Raw genomic sequence first — 18959 nt, 5'->3', positions numbered from 1 at the left:
ACTCTTGCCAAAGGACCAAAGTTGGCAGTGTTAGCATAAAATAGACAAGGTTAACAAATGTGTCTGGAAAAACAAATTTGGATGTCCTGTTCTTTTGTTTGTTCTTTTCCCAGTGTGTTAAAGCAGAAATGAACATGTTTGACTTCCATCTTCTTTCCTTTTTTCCATCTTTATCAGATGGCCAGGTCATTCCACTGGTGGAGTTATCAGCGAAGCAGGTAGCGTTTCATATCCCATTTGAGGTGGTGGAGAAAGTTTATCCTCCCGTTCCAGAACAACTTCAACTACGCATTGCCTATTGGAGCTTCCCTGAAAATGAGGAAGACATCAGGTGAGCTTGTTGGTAATTTAGAACCAAATCTTCACACATTTGAAGAGAAAGTTACTAAAAAAAATAACAGGTTTTTATGAATGTTTTTTTTGTTTTTTTTTGTTTTGCTCTCGTATAAAAAATTCTGGACAGGGCGGTCGGAGAAAATGTACTCCCCTGTCGTCTCTTCTTTCACTCATCTTCAACTGTGTACTTTTGTTTTTCCATCTGCTTTAGGTTATATTCTTGCCTGGCCAATGGGAGTCCTGATGAATTTCAACGCGGAGAGCAACTTTACAGGATTAGAGCTGTCAAAGACCCACTCCAAATCGGCAAGTGGCCTTGCAAAAAAAAAAAGATCATTTCTGAATGTGTTGCAGATTGACAAACCTTAGTTTCCTTACTGGATTATATCAATTGAATTGCATCATTTGCACCATTTTCTAATCCGAAAGAAAACCCCAAAAATATTTTGAATTGATTAAAGTGGTTTAAGATAAACTAAACCTAGTCACTAAACCTAGTCCAGCTGGATTTCAGGATTTTCTTCATTCTCTGTAAAAAAACACATGCACTGATGTTGCTTTATATTTGTCTGTACATTTTTCCGAATAACATTTTTTTTTTTTTTGGCCAGGCTTCCATGTCAGTGCCACAGTTGTGTCCAGTCAGGCTGGTCAGTCTAAAGGAGCCTACAACGTGGCAGTTATGTTTGATCGGTGTCGTATAACTTCCTGTAGCTGCACCTGTGGAGCAGGAGCCAAATGGTGTGCACACGTGGTAGCCCTGTGTCTCTTTAGGATCCACAATGTACGTATTCGTTTACTTTTATTGAAATGTTAGGGTTTTGTAATCAAATTAAAGGTTGAGATTGGTGGAGGGAAAAAAAAAAAAGATTGGGAGCCTGGATTGATTTCCTAGTAGTGGAGTTCTTCTTTAACACTTCTTTTCTATTACAAATTGATAAGAATATACACAAAAAGTATAATTAGTGAAATATAATAATGATAGTTTCAGTTTACTAACCGTTCGAAACTTGGATCTTTATAGGTAAACATAACACTGATATACTTGCAGGAATTAAAGAAAAAAACACTTGAACATTTCCAGTGCGAAAAAAAAAAAAGTGCGACTTACAGGAGTAGAAGATACTGGTACACAAGCCTAGAGTGCCCTCTAGTGGCTGTCAGTGTGAAAATAACAGACAGGTGAAATTATATATTTTAATATATAATTTTTTTTTTTTTGTTTTGTATATCCATCTGCTGCCACCTAGTAGAGTACCATATTTTCCGGACTATATGGCACTCCGGAGTTTAAGTCACACCAGCCACGGGATGAAAAAAAGTGCGACTTACAGGAGTAGAAGATACTGGTACACAAGCCTAGAGTGCCCTCTAGTGGCTGTCAGTGTGAAAATAACAGACAGATGAAATTATATATTTGAATATATAAGTCGCACCCGAGTATAAGTCGCAAACCAAGCCAAAGTATGTAAAAAAAAAAAAGTGCGACTTATTGTCCAGAAAATACGGTATTCAATGATTCGGTCTGTCACTGTGTTAGACACAATAATTTTCAGACCAAAATTGAAAAGTGAAATGACATCAATTTTCCATAGCACACCCGATGATCTGCTTCAGTGGTTGGGAATAACTATTATTGCCATTCTGTAACATTGTTTTGTTGGTATCCTTATTTTAATATAATATATTTAATATATATAATATATTTAATATTTAATATATTACGAGTAGTAAACATTTTTTAACATGATACGATTCATCTATTTTACTATAAAATGTGTGCTCCCTAGGTTTTACAAAATGTACTGGCTTGGATGCATCTGACTTTCAAATCCTGTTTTATATTGATTCTACAGTTTAAATTGTACTCTGAATTATTCTTACTTTGTGTGGGGACAGTTCAGATGTCTTAGTTTGGGGTTTGTGACGAGTCTCTCGTTGGTTGTAGATGAAAGAGTGCCTGTGTGGCTTCGCGTGACTTCAGCTCAAGTCGGAATTGAACACATTCCCAGCATATGACATGTGCATGTGACAATGTTGACCAGAAAACCGTGCGGTTGTGTTGATGTCTTTTGTGTTATGGCTGTATACAGGCATCAGCTGTGTGTCTCCGAGCACCAGTCTCTGAATCTCTGTCCAGACTGCAGAGGGACCAGCTTCAGAAATTTGCCCAGTACCTCATCAGTGAGCTCCCCCAGCAGGTAAACACCCAAATGGTTAAAAACAATTGAGAAACAGAGAAAGAACATACAAGCTTGAAAAAAAAAAGATCCATTTTTGTCTCCAGATCCTCCCAACAGCTCAACGGCTGCTGGATGAGCTGCTCTCTTCTCAGTCCACTGCTATAAACACCGTGTGTGGAGCTCCAGGTGCGACAAATAGTTTATAATATAAGACAAATGTTGGCATGTCAAGATGGCGTTATGAAAGAAACGTAACGCTGATGATGCTTTGTCAACTGATTCTCTGATTCGTTAGGTGTTGTGAAGGCGGGGAGGATTTCAGTATAGCCTTCATTCATGCTCGAACGATAAACAAACCTCCCAGCCACTAGATGGCAGCAGAGGAGGCTTTATTCATCTAATTCGATAATCAGGGGATTGTATGCAGAATATCGGTGCCAGCAACTCATACAGGGGTTTGTGCAGATAAATAATAATTATTTTTTTGGGTGTGGCAGAAAATAACATTAGAAACACTGCTGTACAGAAAGTTAGACAATAAACACGTTAGCCTTATTTTATAACATTACGTCATTTTTACTTCAATGCAAACATGTTTTACTAAATCTAAAATTATACACTGGGTAATTTGGTTTTTCAGAGCCACAGAACAATTAGTAGTAGAGCATTTAAATGGTTTAATTCTTTTCAAATAATCTAGAACCCTGACGTCATCCTTCAGATATACTACACTAAGAGACCTCAGGCGACACGACTGCAACTACTCCACATGTCTGAAAGGCTCTGATTTTCCATCAGAAAAGGAATGTTTTTTTTGTATTGTTTTTTTTTTTATAGGATATTTTGACCTGGACTGGACCTATCTGCTGACCTACAAAAATAGATTTACTTTTGCTGCATTTTATGAATTTCTTCGACTACTTGTTGTGAATAATGTTCTAGTATTTATCTTATCAAAATATCATTACTTCACTGTACTCCTCTTTGCACTCTTTGCAAAATGCTCTGCTAACCGTCTAAATGTTTCCGATTGTAGACCCGACTGCAGGTCCGTCAGCTTCCGATCAGAGCACGTGGTATTTGGATGAGTCCACTCTCAGTGACAACATCAAAAAGACCCTGCATAAATTCTGTGGACCCTCACCGGTCGTCTTCAGGTACCCACCGACGGTCCCCACGTGTATTGAGTACATGGACGCTTCTTCTATTTGTCAGAAATGTCAGACTTGAGGCCTGCTACATCATTTTATGCAGCTACGGTCTTTAAAGTCCATAGTAAGGGTTCTATACTAATATTTACTGGACACGATTAAACAGCACTACTACTACTCAAATACACGAAGAGCCAATGGAATATAGCACGCTGGACATAAGTGGACCACTGCTGTAATGCTTGAACGATACGAAGCCTCCAGTCACTAGGGGGCAGCAACTCCTACAGTGGTTGGTGGTACAGTAGCCTGAGTAGCCAGAAAAGTCATTAATCGCTAGCAGTATGAAATTCATAAATTAGCCGCATCGTCGTTGTTTAAGCGGGTGAAAAATGTAGCGGCTTATAGTCCATGAATTACGGTAGCCCTGGTTGAGTATTTGTTTATTGCGTTAACAGTGATGTAAACTCCATGTACCTGTCGTCCACGGAGCCTCCTGCTGCTGCCGAGTGGGCATGTCTGCTGCGACCTCTGAGAGGACGCGAGCCGGAGGGCATCTGGAACCTTCTGTCTATAGTCAGAGAAATGTTCAAGAGGAGAGACAGCAACGCAGCGCCACTGCTGGAGATACTCACAGAGCAGTGTCTCACCTATGAACAGGTACTTCATCAGCATCAGTCAACACCTGGAAAGACATCTACAGACATGCGCATATTGGTCTTGTAGACTTGAACTTCGTCAACTTTGTTTTGTTTTTTTTTTCCCGTGCGGTCAGATCATTAGCTGGTGGTACAGCGTCCGGACGTCAGCGTCTCACAGCAGTGCCAGTGGCCACACGGGGCGCAGCAATGGGCAATCCGAAGTGGCAGCTCACGCTTGTGCCAGCATGTGTGATGAGATGGTGGTCCTCTGGAGACTGGCAGTACTTGATCCAACTATGAGTCCCTGCAGGTCAGCCCATTGGTCCTATATCTAATTGTCGCCCCCTTCTGATATACAGTAAAATGTAACCAATTCAACAATGGTTTAGGTTTGTAAAGAAGTTCAAAACAGTACCAACAAGACTTTTAACCTTAAACCCAAACCAAACTAAAGAGGTAATAATAATGTCACAACAACATTAAAGTTACCAAAAACTTCATAAAGCTGTGAAGTTCACCTATGACCAGATGCTAGATTGAAGTCAGTTGATTTGAATTAACTTTACAGAAATATAAGCTTTGTACTCAGTTCCCACTCTATATCGCAGTTCTCCTTTTGCTCCCTTAGTACATCGCAGATTTTTTTTTTTAATCCAATTTTTTTTTTTTTTTGGCTTTAAAAATGAAGACTCTCATTTTGAAATTAAGACGAGCGCATTTGCGATCAATCGCTGCTAGCTTTGTTTACCTAGACAATATCGTACATACTATTGGCTAATACGATGCGTACTCGCTGTACTATTGGCTAATTGAGCATGCTCTTCTGTTCCTCATGCTAATTAGCTCATGCACGGTAGCATCTCTCAGCATCTCTCCTCATCTGTCAGCCACTCTACTGTGCGTATAATCGTGGGGGAGGTTCGTAAAAAAGGTAAATGTAAACGTGGATAATATAATAACTATCTCGCCTCTACTTCTCCATTTTTCCCATTTCGCGGTGGGTCTTGGAACGCAACTACCATGATAGGAGAGTGATTACTGTATATGCTATGGAACAGGGATTCCCCGAAGTGAGTTAGTCGTGCATGTGATGGTGGTTTTGAGTAGGGATGCAACCATAGGAAATTCTTGGCCAAAACTGAAAATGAGGAAACCGAGGTGGAAAATATATAAGCGGTGCATTTCTTCTTCTCTACTACAAAATGATAAAAAATATATACCAAATGTATAATTAGCAACATGATCTATTATGAAAATGATAACGATCTATTCCCTTCAGTTTACTTACTCAATGTGAAACTTGGGTCTATTTAAGTGAACCCAACACTGATAAACTATAAATTAATAATTAATAAATTTTCAGAAATTTAAAGGTAAAATTACATCATTTTCAATAGCACACCAAATGATTTGGCAAAACTCTTTTCTACTGTATTTTGCTAACATAGAAAGAGCAGTAACGGCAGATATATGTATATGTTTTGCACCAGTTCTTGTTTGATCCGCTGAATGAAGTTATTAATATGGAAAGATGTCTTAAAATATACGCAAAACTAACTCAAATTTTTTTTTTTTTTGTTATTAATGTGCATTTTGACACAGTGGCAAGTCGGAATTTTTGTGTTGTTGCTGAGATATTATATATATATATATATATATATATATATATATATATATATATATACACATACATATATATATACATACACATATATATATATGTGTATATACATATATATATTGCCCTTGTCACAGACCTAATTGAAAGCACTTCAGCAGCCATCTAATCTCAATTACACATTCATGAAACCTCTGATGGCAATGTATTGACAAGCCGTCGTCATTAGCATGACAACATATCACAAGGCCAGAGTAATAATTTAAAAAAAAACACCTGAATACCATTTAAAAAGACTGTTGCAATTACAAACAATCAGCAGACTTAAATGAAATGACAAATGGCAAATATGATTAAAGTGATGCAACATATTTGAAAAGGCCACCAAACACATTAATGCCCCACAGGATTGACAGTAAAAATACTGGCAAATCACAAGAATTGATATTAGCCATGCTGTTAGCCTGGTTAGCCATTCTGTGCATGCTAACTGCACAGAATGACTGAATCACCGTCTTGGTTACCTTTTACAGGCGTCTGGAACTGGCAGGCCAGTTGAAGCTGTGGCATCTGAAGGTCATCGAAATAGTCAAGCGAGGGCAACATCGAAAGTCCCTGGATAAACTGTTTCAGGGCTTCAAGCCCGCCGTCGAGTCGTGCTTTTTTAACTGGGAGGTGGCCTATCCTCTGGAAGGAATCACCTATTGCAGTGCTGATAAGAAGAGTGCCACCTTTTGCTGGTCCAGGGCAGTGCAGCACCAGAGAGGGGTCAAAGCTGCCGCTGCGGCTGCTGCTGCGGCCGCGGCCGCAGGAGCGGTGGGAGAAGCTGCGGAAACAGATGGGGGAAACAGAGCTGATAGTGGAGCCGGGGGGGATTATAAAGGTCGAGGAAGCAACCACCTGTCTCAGCAAGAAGTGGCCGTACGACCGAAGGAGACCATTTTGACCAAGAGGAAAGGACTGACGGTTAGTGGTGGGGGAGGAATGCTCGTTCGCTTGGGGGGCAGTGTCTCTCTTTCACTGGAAGATGGAGGCGGAAAGTGCATGTACAAAGGGTCCTCTGCCTCCGCCTCTGGAGGCAAACTAAAGATGACTTCCGGAAAGGGAGCATCTGCGTCAGGTCCCGGAGGCAGTGGAGGGATAGGTGGTAGTAAGCACGTCAGTGCTAAGAGAAGAACCAGCAGTGAGGACAGCTCTTTGGAGCCAGACATGGCTGAGCTAAGCCTGGACGATGGCTGCAATTTGGCTTTAGGGGCCGAGGCAAGCAATACCTTTGAGTTTCTGCCACCAGCTCAAGAAATGTTGCTGTCTCTGAGCCCACTGCTGAGAGAGTCACGCAAGTATGGGAGTAACAATGGAGGGAGCAAGATTTCGGAAACAAAGAGTGTTAGCCTTAATTCGACTGCGCTCCCTGGCGCAGAGCCGTCTCCGACGTGCTTTGCGTCTAAAGACACTGTAATTGTTGTTATGGACAAACCAAGCGCTGAAGACAAGGAAGCCAAACTGGAAGCGGAGTCAGACCTTAACGGAGATGAAGATGCCGAATCGGCCGGCAGCAACCGTCCCTCCAACTCTGCTGCTGCTGCAACAATCTCGGACTCTGCTCCAAAATCTACAGAGGCGTTGTGTGGCCAAGCGGAGGATGGCCCTGCTGGAGTCGCAGGAAGCGGAGCAGCTGCCGTTGATGGAGCAGGCGGCCAGGATGCTGCTGCTGCCCCCCCAGTCCCAGCTGCGGCAGGTGAAGCTCTGTGTGAAGATGACTACCAAGCGTACTACCTGAGTGCTGCCTCAGAGGAAGGAGCAGACAGACAGCTGGCTGAGAATAACCAGGAGGAGGAACCAGACATATTTGCAGGGATTAAACCTCTGGATCAGGAGGGACGCATGGAGGTAAGGCAAAATACTCTTATTATTATTATAACGTTTGTATTGCTTATTTAGTGGCGCTTTGGCCCAGAGGCTTTATTATTATTATTATAACCTTTGTATTGTTTATGTAGTGGCGCTTTGGCCCAGAGGCAAACTCTCTGTCATTGGTGTGGAAGCCCAGGGTTCACCTCCTGGGCAAGATCGAATCCCGGTTAGGGCGGTTGGTACCTTCCGGTGGACTCACCACCCGCAGGAAGGTTTGGGGGTTGGTACGGTGCAGTGTGATTTGGGTGGCGGTCATCGAGACTGCTGCCCCCGTGACCCGGTAACAGATAAGTGGATGAAAATGGATGGATTGTTTATTTAACTTGGCCTATTTAATTTTCCATTACAAAAAACAATTAAAATCCCTGAAAAGTTATTGAAAAGATGTGGAATTTTCAGAAAAATACCAACCCCCAGGTAATATTATTATCCTATATTTTACTTTATATTTACATTACACTATTGAATAAATGAAATGTTTAAACTAGGGACACATTGATTGTGAAATTCTGGGCAGATACCGATATTCAAAATAACAACTTTTTTGTTATTTATCCCCTCTTTTGAGCCATTTTTTTAAACTGAACTATCCTTGAAAAAGCACAAATTCAATCCGACAAGTTTATGAAACAAAACAACCACGTGACAAATTATTTTATGAAAAATAACTGTCAAAAATAATAATAAGATTTTTAGTACTTAGTGCCCAGGGATGTCACAATTATAGATTTCCCTGGTACAGTTATTGTCAAGATACTACGATTATTATGTTTTCATTGATTTCACTGCTCTATAAATTTGTAAAATCACATGAACAATACCTGTAGAACTTGCATTTATTTCTGTCTACCAGTTGAGCTATGTTTGGGCTGTAATGACTTATGTTGACTGTCAAAATGTAATTATAGTTATAAAAAATACAAATAAACATTATTAAAGATATATGACCCAGTATTTGTATTACCGTATTCTCTGGACTATAAGTTTCTCCAGAGTATAAGTCGCACCAGCCAGAAAATCCATCATGAAGAAGAAAAAACAAGAGTACAAGTTGCACCAGCCAATTGATGAAAAAAAAGTGCGACTTACAGATACGTAGCAGATACTGGAACACAAGCCTAGAGTGCCCTCTAGTGGCTGCCAGTGTGAAAATAACAAACATGTGAAATTAATTATTTGAATATACAGTGGAAGATACTAGATACGAGCTCTCCGAAATACGGGTTTTCTGAGTTCTGAGTAAACAACTATTTAACATTTTCGATAGCTCGTGCTGTATCTTAAAGCCCCACTCAATAGCTTACGAACTCAAAAAAAAAAAAAACAGGTGGGACATGCAGACATGCAGGATTGGCTGGCTGCCACTGCTTAATAACAAAAAAAACAGGTGGGACATGCAGAGCAGTGCTGGATTGGCTGGCTGCCACTGCTTAATAAAGTCAGACTTGAAAGTCCTTTTTTTTTTTATACGACCGTTTCAAAGTCTCAATGCATCCAGTTAACACTTATAACACCTTTCCTCCTGGTGTCTCTTCAGGTGCTGTTTGCATGTGCCGAGGCCCTCTATGCTCATGGTTACAGTAATGAGGCGTGTCGTTTGGCGGTAGAGCTTGCCACAGACCTGTTAGCCAACCCTCCAGACCTAAAGGTGGAACAGCCACCAACGAAGGTAAATGTCATTTAAGGCTAAGCAGTCCGAGGTCTTTTTCTAGTTATGACGACCCTTTTCTCTCTTGTCATTTGTCCATTCTGAATTTCTCAAACTCACCCATCAACATCTTAAACCACGGGTGTCGAACAAAAACAAGTAAAGTAAAGTCAAGAAAAATGGACAAACACTTGTCATGTTCATGATATGTTTTGCAAAACTTATATTACATGAAATATGAAGATTGTTTCAGATTGTACTTATTGTTAATTTTTATTATTCTATTTTATTATTCAGGTAATAATGTTATGATTGTACTGGTCCAGCCCACCTCTCATCTTATTGGGCTGAATGGGGCCATGAGCCAAAATGAGTTTGACTCCCCTGTCCTTTTACATGAAGGAAAACCCTTGCACCTTTTTATATACACTGCCTGGCCCAAAAAAAAAAAGTCGCCACCAAAAAAAAGGGTCATACAGCTGAATGTCTGTTTTCTGATTTATTATCCCGTATTTATATTTCCTAATGTTGCTTTGTTTAGGGTAAGAAGAGTAAGGTGTCCACCAGTCGTCAGACACAGGTAGCCACTAATACCTTGTCCAAAGGCGCCTTCCTCCTCACTGTTCTCAGTGAGAGAACGGAGCTTCACAACCTGGCCTTCAGCACCGGCATGTTCTCCCTGGAACTTCAGAGGCCTCCGGCGTCTACCAAAGCTCTGGAGGTTAGACCGATATCCATGGATGCGTGATCCGATTTTTTTTTTTTTTTTAAAAAGAAATCAATACCGATAACCAATCGTTTTCTGCGTCAAAAGGCCAATACTCGTATCATACATGGAGATGTGAAAGACTAATGAGCAAAAGTGAAACAGTTGTGAAAAGTGAAAAGTTTTGAATTGATTTATTTTGATTTTTTTTTTTTTTTTCAGTTTTGAATGGATTTAGTTTGATTATTTATTTATTTTTTTTACCAAATGAAACACTATCAGCAACTATTTGATAAATGATTTGCTATTTGAATATCTATTTGAATACGCTAAGTTATATTATTTATTGATATTAAAATAAAATCCTCCGGAAGTGAAATACTTTGTTAGGATTTAGTAAAAAAAAAAAAAAAAAAAAAAAGTAGAGCAGTAGAAAGTGCATTTAACTAGTTAAAAAAACATATATACTCAAGTTTCACATTCAATTATTTGTAAACAAAAATAGCGAACTAGTCTAATGACACTATCGCCGTAGCTGTAAAGGTATAAAATAAATCTCTTTATTATACAAAATGTACCTACAATAATATAGTAATGTTCATGTTCATATTCTCATAACTTATATTCAATAAATTGTTATGTTTTGGTCATTTATTATGGTTATATAACGTACATGTCAAATATTCAGAATACATTTTGTGAAATACAATTTCAACTCAAATCTCTTCCGTAAGCCATTATTTAAAAAAAAAAAAAAAAAATTACAAATACAGAATAGGCATGTTTTACTGACAATTTGCTTGTCTCTGTATGACCAGAATACAGATTTAACATTTTATGACGAAGCATTGCATTTTAGTAACATAAATACACTGATTCCTTTATTCCGTCTTACAGTGTAACTTTGTGTTCATTTGTCCACTGTTAGTAGACCTCTGCTGTAATAATCTGATCAAATTGTGTTTTTTTTTTTAACTTGCCTTTGTGTTATATAAAGTAACGTAAGTCTATTTGTCATAACTTACTAGGTGAAGCTGGCCTACCAGGAGTCTGAAGTGGTGGCTTTGTTAAAGAAAATTCCTCTGGGTCTGGTAGAAATGTCCACCATCAGAGAGAGAGCCGAGCAACTCCGAGATGGAAACTTCTGTGACTACAGGCCTGTGCTGCCTCTCATGTTGGCCAGCTTTATCTTCGATGTACTGTGTACTCCAGGTAAGTCGACATCTGGTTAATGCCTGAAGAACAACGTACTTATATATATGAAACCTTTGTAAGTGTCTTGCTATGCATTTTTGATTGGGTGGGCTGATGCTTTTTTTTTTTTTTTTTTTTTGTCTGTGAAATTCTGGGCCGATACCGATGTTTAAAATAACAGCTTGGCCGATGTTTTTTTCTTCTGGTTCTTGTTATTTTTGTTCCATGGAAACATCGCTGAACTATTTTTAAATGTGTTTCAGCTTGAAATTCATTCAGACAAATTTATGAAATAAAAACAGCTTTAAATGTCGGCAGTTTTAGTTGGCATTTAAGATAACTTGAATTCGCACGACAAGTTCTTTGTTGAATGTATTTCCTCCTTTCAACACATTTTTTTTTTAATTAAATGCTTTACCTGTTGGCAAGCTGTCATCCACAGTGACACACTGCTCATTTTTACTGTACCCAAAATAATCCCAAACTTCAAGAAACTTCAAAGTGTGCGCTTCTTAGATTCACCATCTTTTCCACTCCTTTATCCGTGCAGTGGTGTCCCCCACCGGGTCCCGTCCACCAAGTCGAAATCGCAACAACGAGATGCCCGGCGACGAAGAGCTTGGATTTGAGGCGGCCGTTGCTGCTCTTGGTAAGGAAAATAAAAGAATCCTGCCTTTCAGTTGAGTCTATATTTCTGCGCCGTCCGTCGAGCCACGTTAGTTTTTGTTATTTCTCGTCTGCAGGTATGAAGACCACAGTTAGTGAGGCCGAACATCCTTTGCTCTGTGAAGGGACCCGGCGGGTGAAGGGTGATCTAGCTCTTGCCCTTATGATCACCTACAAGGATGACCAGAGCAAGCTTAAGAAGGTAGCGGCTTAAACTAACCACCAACAGGCGACATTAGACTGTTGATCTCCTTGCACGTGTTAATAAGACTGTGACCCAGGTCTCTTAAAAATGCCACTTTCCCTAAATAGAATGTCAACCAATGGATTGCAGTTAACCAGTGTGTGAAAAGACGAAAATTCTTTTTGTCATTTGTCAATCAATGGATTGCAGTTAACCAGTGTGTGACCCTGGTTTCGAAACACTTTTTTCCCCCCCGACTGTCTCCCTCTTTCCCGATCTCTGTCCCAGATACTGGATAAGCTATTGGACAGAGAGAGTCAGACCCACAAACCTCAGACTTTGAGCTCCTTCTACTCCAGCAAGCCAGCCGCCGGGAGCCAACGCAGTCCGTCCAAGCACACTGCTTCCGGACACAGCGGGGTGGGCGGAACTGGTGGAGGTGCTTCCAAACATTCTGCGTCCTCTTCCTCGAACAGTGCTGTTGCGGCATCTTCCGCCGCTGTGACACTGGCCGGTGAAGAGGTAGCTCATCAGGCTGAGCTTAACCAAGTGCAGAGCAGTACAGCGGGGGAGAGTACTTCGGAGAACAGGGAGCACGGTGGGAAACGTCTCCTTGAGTGTGTGTGTGTGTGTGTGTGTGCGTATATATATGTATGTATATATATGTGTATGTGTGTATATATATATATGTATATATGTATGTGTATGTATGTATATATATGTATGTATATATATGTATGTGTATATATATCGAAATATAGTCCGGACTATGTGTGTGTGTATAAATATACACACACACACACATATGTATATATACATATATATATATATATACACACATATATGTGTGTATATATATATATATATGTATATATACATATGTGTGTGTGTGTGTATATTTATACACACACACATAGTCCGGACTATATTTCGCACCAGCCAAAAATGCATAACAAAGAAGGAAATGACGTATATAAGTCGCTCAAGAGTATAAGTCACACCAGTTAGCTAGAGTGCCCTCTAGCGGCTGTCAGTGTGAAACCCTGTGTATAAGTCGCAAACCCAGCCAAAGCATGAAACAAACTGCAATTTATAATCTGGAAAATATGGTAAGATAATGTACTCAACATTGCCAATAATTTTGGTTGTTGAAGTGAATGCAGTAATCGTGTTATTTAATTGGTAAAGATTCATCTGATTATACTAAATCATTAAACACGGATCACATTACATTACAATATATTTAGCAAAAAAGACATTTTAGAGCATGGGCAGAATTATGCACACTATATATCCAATAATTCCACCAACAATTCACTTGTTGCTCTAGAACATGGTCAACTAGTTCCAACTTGAGTGAAAAAAGAAAAGTGTTGGTTTTTTGTTGATATATATTTGTATTTATCTTGTCCCTTTTCCACCTCCCATCCTCTCTCTACCTCCTTAAATGTTTTTACCCCCCCCCCCCCCCCCCCACAAAATCCCTTATAAGAAATGTTTGATTCTGACCTCACAGTATCAGATGGGCCTCCTTCATCCAACGACCACCAGAATGAAACAGCTCCCTTTAAACTGGAGGCTACTGTTCCCAGTAGACTGGCACTCGGGGCTCGCTGCAGTTACAGCCAGCGCTGCTGGGGTTCACCTGTCCGGCAGAAAAAGAAACACACAGGTACACATTCCCAAAATTTGGTCTTTTGTGGTGTTATTGCAATCTCAATTATTATTATTATTATTATTATTTTTTTTTTTTAATTAGATAGGAATTTTGTATACCACATTATCTCCATTGTTTGTATATGTATATATAAGCAAAATTAGTGATGACGTTCCCCAAAAAAATAACAAACAAAAGAAAGCAAATGTAACACAACCTAGAGCAGGCATGGGCAAACTAAGGCCCGGGGGCCGGATGCGGCCCGTTCAGCTTTTTATAGCGGCCCGCGAAACCTTCCCAAATTATAGAATTTATTTATTTATTATATTATATCATTATACTTCTGCCTTTTCCCTGCAATACCCATGTTTCCCCAATAGATGGTGTAAAAAAAATTATAAAAGCATTTAGCATTTTACCCTTTAAGCAGGAATTTTACATGTAATTTATCTTCAGTTCACACAAATGCGCCATCTATCTGCTCCTGACCCAACCCCCGTTCAAATTTTTGGACAATTGTGGCCCGTGAGTCAAATAGTTTGCCCACGCCTGACCTAGAGTATGGTGTACAACAGAATGTAAAACGATGCCATCTTTCATTGTTCACTGCGAGACCATGTTTTTGTCCGCTGCGCTCGGCAACTAGTTCCCATGTAAACCAGTTGGCGAGTTTCAACGTCATACATCGGAATGACGGAACGAGACTTTTGGAATAAATTTGAAAGTGAATGAACGAAATGAGACCTCTGCTTTTAACCTATCACCAAAGTGATCAAGGGGCTAACATAACCGCGGAACGTGTAGGTCGAGGACATCGTAAACCAAGGATCCTGTGTACTGTAACTAAGCAAACAGCCTTGTATACACATAGCAAAGCATAGTAGTATGATTTATACGGCAAGGTGCACTTTTTTTTCACACAGGCATGGCAAGTATTGACAGCAGTGCTCCAGAGACCACCTCGGACAGTTCACCCACGCTCAGCCGCCGCCCACTGCGAGGCGGCTGGCCAGGGGGGGCTTGGGGGCGGGGGCAGCTGGCCAGCAGCATCTTGGGGTCGGGGCCAGGACAGTGACAGCATCAGCAGTTCCTCGTCAGATTCTCTGGGATCTTCTTCCTCTAGTGGCTCTCGTAGGGCAGGGGGTGGGGCAAGAGCCAAGAGCAGTGACACCAGCAGGTATGTTTTTGTTTTTTTTCACCTCATAGAAAGTGGGATTATGGAATTGCTGAATTATTTTCCATTCCATTTTCCATTGTCAAATTATTTTTAGACCTAATTGCATTGGTTCAATTACAAAAAAAATCTTCCCAACATTCAATTGAATTGAATTGCAATATTGGAACAAAATAGTCAATAAAAATAATTACCAAAAGATTACAAATTATACAAAATTTTGTTAATGAGATAGGTGGGCCAGACATACCCGTTTTTTTTTTTTTTTTATGGACTCCGGCCCAAAAACAAAAATCTTATGACCCACCTGAGGGTCACGACCCAGTTTTTGGGAAACAATGATATACTGTGCATTTGACCTTAATGACACACTTTCCATTTAAAAGAGTCTTACCATTGTTACTGGCATGATCTGATACTTGGGGTTTGTATCGGTCCAATATTGGTCCAAATTTCAGGATCGAACATGAAAAAAAAAAAAACCCCAACCATACAGCAATATAGTCCGTCCGATCCGATACCTAGGCCCAAATGTGCAGTGGTTTGTTGTTCGCAAACAAGGATGACTAGGACAGACTGGTATCATACCAATATGTAAAAGAAGGAAGAGGGGCCAGCACTCCAAAGACCGCATATTGGGGTACAGGCCAGGTAGACACAGAGTGACAAAAAGGGACGGGAGAGACTGGACGGGAGAGACTGGACAGGAGAGACAGGAGAGAATTTCAGGAATAGTGGCGCTTTGGAGGCAATGTCTCAGTCATTGGTGTGGAACCCCAGGGTTCACCTCCTGGGCAAGTTCGAATCCCGGTTAGGGCAGTTGGTCCCTTCCAGTGGACGAATCCCGGTGAGGGCAGTTGGTACCTTCCAGTGGGCGAATCCCGGTTAGGGCGTTTGGTACCTTCCAGTGGATGAATCCCGGTTAGGGCGGTTGGTACCTTCCAGCGGACGAATCCCGGTTAGGGCAGTTGGTCCCTTCCAGTGGACGAATCGCGGTTAGGGCGGTTGGTACCTTCCAGAGGACGAATCCCGGTTAGGGCAGTTGGTCCCTTCCAGTGGACGAATCGCGGTTAGGGCGGTTGGTACCTTCCAGAGGACGAATCCCGTTTAGGTCGGTTGGTGCCTTCCAGTGGACGAATCCCGGTGAGGGCAGTTGGTACCTTCCAGTGGATGAATCCCGGTTAGGGCGTTTGGTACCTTCCAGTGGACTCACCACCTGCAGGAAGGGTTGGGGGGGTTGGTATGGTGGAGTGGGATTTGGGTGGCGACTGCTGCCCCCGTGACCCGGTAACGGATGAAAATGGATGGCTGGATGGATGTAATTTCAGGACTAAGTCAAAAAGTCAAATGAGAATGAAAGCATGCATGAAAGACTTGTAAAGGCTCATAATGTTGACTTTATTTAGTTGACGTGTTTGCCGTGGTAGCTGTTGTCTATGTTCAGCTGTTTAGTTTGATTCAAATGTTAAACAATAGTCATTTGAACTAAAATAAAAATAAAGCTTTAAAAAAAAAAACACTGAATGAAAATTTGCCATTTAACGCAAATAACCATAATGGCTCAAATAGAATACGCCAATGGCTTAAAGAAAAAAATCGGTATCAGACATGAATTCGGTATTGGCAGATAGAGTTCCAGTATCGGTATCAAACCTGTATCAAGCCTTCCCTACCTATGGACAATGTCCATAGGTAGGAATAGATGTCCAATGATAACATTGGGCATCTATTCCAACCTATGGACATTGTTAAAGCTAAATAAATGTTATAGTTAAGTATAAAGACTTGACCATCAAGTGTTATTAAAATAGTGCTGTCAATATCTTTAATCGGATCAGTCCCACGGTATTTGTGGATAAATCACAGTAATGAGTGATTAGTTCAGTTTATCGCGATTAATCGTGATTAATCACGATAAACCACATGCCTTAACATGACGAAGACCTGCGTATATTTATTAAATATTCCCAACAAACATGTTAACAAATGAACCTATGAAAAATGCAAATTTTTGTATAATGTCACAAGTGGTTTTTTTTTCATATTTGAATGTTGATTGTACTGATAGTACCTGTAAATTTACCCATTTTCACAAATTATTTTACTGTAACAATTTCCTACTTCTTCTTTTACTAAAAAAAAATAATTGTACTTTCTGGTGAATTTGTTATTTTAAGGTACAAAGGGCGACGACCAGAATGCCATGCTCCCCACGTGCCCAACCAGCCGTCCGAAGCAGCAGCCCATTTTTACTTTGAGCTAGCCAAGACTGTGCTGATCAAAGCTGGAGGAAACTCTTCAACTTCCATTTTTACTCAGCCCTCAGCCAGTGGTGGGCACCAGGGCCCCCACAGAAACCTGCACCTCTGTGCCTTCGAGATTGGCTTGTATGCTCTTGGCCTCCACAACTTTGTGTCACCCAACTGGCTTTCAAGAACTTATTCCTCCCATGTGTCCTGGATTACTGGTGAGGGTGTTACTGATGTGTGTTTTGCCATCATAACGAACCCTATTTGAGCTAATTAAGGGCCTGCATAACTTACTTTGACTTTGTCTGATGTAAAAAAAAAAAGCATCCTACAGTAACACAAAACCTAACATTTTTATACCAGGTCAGGCCATGGAGATCGGCAGCGCAGCTCTTAACATTTTGGTGGAGTGCTGGGATGGTCACCTAACCCCTCCAGAGGTAGCGTCTTTAGCGGACCGCGCGTCACGAGCCAGAGACCCCAACATGGTTCGAGCAGCAGCAGAGCTGGCACTGAGCTGCTTGCCCCATGCTCATGCCCTAAACCCCAATGAAATCCAACGAGCACTGGTGCAGTGCAAAGAGCAGGTACACTTGTCTTTATAGTAAGAAGATCTCTGGTATATTTTTGTATCGAGTTGTACGTTCCAGTTTCCTTCCACAGCCGAAAAACATAGTCTAGTTTAGAGAATCAGGTTGGTCAGATGCTAAATTGACCTTGAGTATGAATGCCACTGTAAATGGTTGTTTTTCCCTCTATATCTGGCCCTGTGATGGACAGGTGAACGGTCCAGGGGCTACCCCCTCCCTCACCTGGTTAAAACTGGGACTGGCTCCAGTACCCACCAACCAACTAGCTGGGGACCAGTACTGGGCCATGGACTATTTGGTGGACAGAAAGATAAAATAATATATATATATATAAAATAATAATAGATATTGTGTTCAGCTCTTAGAAGCTACCGACAAAGAACCTTAGGATGCAAATTTGTGATTTACAATCATTGTTTACCGCTGTCTACCTCTGGGTTTCACTCTGTCGACATGTCGTTACAGGACAATGTGATGTTGGAGAAGGCCTGTATGGCTGTAGAGGAAGCAGCCAAGGGTGGAGGCGTATATCCTGAGGTCCTGTTCGAGGTTGCTCACCAATGGTACTGGCTGTATGAGCAGTCAGTGGGCGGGGGCTCAGGTCCACAGAGGGAAACCTCTGGTCGCTGCGGGGCAAACGGGGGCTCAGGAAGGAGGCAGTTAGAGTCCACCTGTGTGGTTCTTGACAGCAGTGCCAACATGGAGTCCCCTGGGGTAGCAACAGTTACGGCCTCGGTCACAGCAGCAGCTGTGGTTCCAGTCATTTCGGTGGGCTCCACCATATACCAGTCGCACGCCATGCCCGGCCAGGCAATTGCTCACCCACATGGCCCAGCCCTCCACCCCTACACCACCATACAGGCTCACCTCCCCACTGTTTGCACTCCACAGTACATAGGGCATCCTATGCAGCATGTCCCTCGACCAACTGTCTTCCCTGTGACTGGTGCTGCTTATCCACAGGTAGGGGCTCAGAAAAGAGAAAAGAGTCATTTTACCACTTTACTACTATATATATGTGTGTATATATATATATATATATATATAT

General features: G+C 41.1%; 1 protein-coding gene across 1 annotated transcript in view; it reads left to right on the top strand.

Moving 5' to 3' along the window:
• The window catches only part of zswim8 (zinc finger, SWIM-type containing 8), a 30778-nt gene that overhangs the window by 5874 nt on the left and 5945 nt on the right, over window positions 1–18959 (top strand). The window contains exons 2-22 of the mRNA XM_025060552.1: window positions 178–331; window positions 548–642; window positions 948–1120; window positions 2430–2537; window positions 2624–2705; window positions 3556–3676; window positions 4129–4330; window positions 4446–4621; window positions 6463–7819; window positions 9381–9512; window positions 10033–10212; window positions 11226–11409; window positions 11942–12040; window positions 12135–12259; window positions 12530–12839; window positions 13758–13913; window positions 14822–14911; window positions 14943–15075; window positions 17250–17539; window positions 17685–17908; window positions 18377–18874. Of these exons, the coding sequence (XP_024916320.1) occupies window positions 178–331; window positions 548–642; window positions 948–1120; window positions 2430–2537; window positions 2624–2705; window positions 3556–3676; window positions 4129–4330; window positions 4446–4621; window positions 6463–7819; window positions 9381–9512; window positions 10033–10212; window positions 11226–11409; window positions 11942–12040; window positions 12135–12259; window positions 12530–12839; window positions 13758–13913; window positions 14822–14911; window positions 14943–15075; window positions 17250–17539; window positions 17685–17908; window positions 18377–18874 (4889 nt within the window). The remainder of the gene's footprint in view (window positions 1–177; window positions 332–547; window positions 643–947; window positions 1121–2429; window positions 2538–2623; window positions 2706–3555; window positions 3677–4128; window positions 4331–4445; window positions 4622–6462; window positions 7820–9380; window positions 9513–10032; window positions 10213–11225; window positions 11410–11941; window positions 12041–12134; window positions 12260–12529; window positions 12840–13757; window positions 13914–14821; window positions 14912–14942; window positions 15076–17249; window positions 17540–17684; window positions 17909–18376; window positions 18875–18959) is intronic.

This window comes from Cynoglossus semilaevis, chromosome 12 (assembly GCF_000523025.1).
Source record: "Cynoglossus semilaevis isolate Cse_v1.0 chromosome 12, Cse_v1.0, whole genome shotgun sequence".
NCBI classification, from domain to species: Eukaryota; Metazoa; Chordata; class Actinopteri; order Pleuronectiformes; family Cynoglossidae; genus Cynoglossus; species Cynoglossus semilaevis.
Note: the sequence above shows the minus strand (reverse complement) of the source record. Positions and strands in the feature narration are given on the sequence as shown.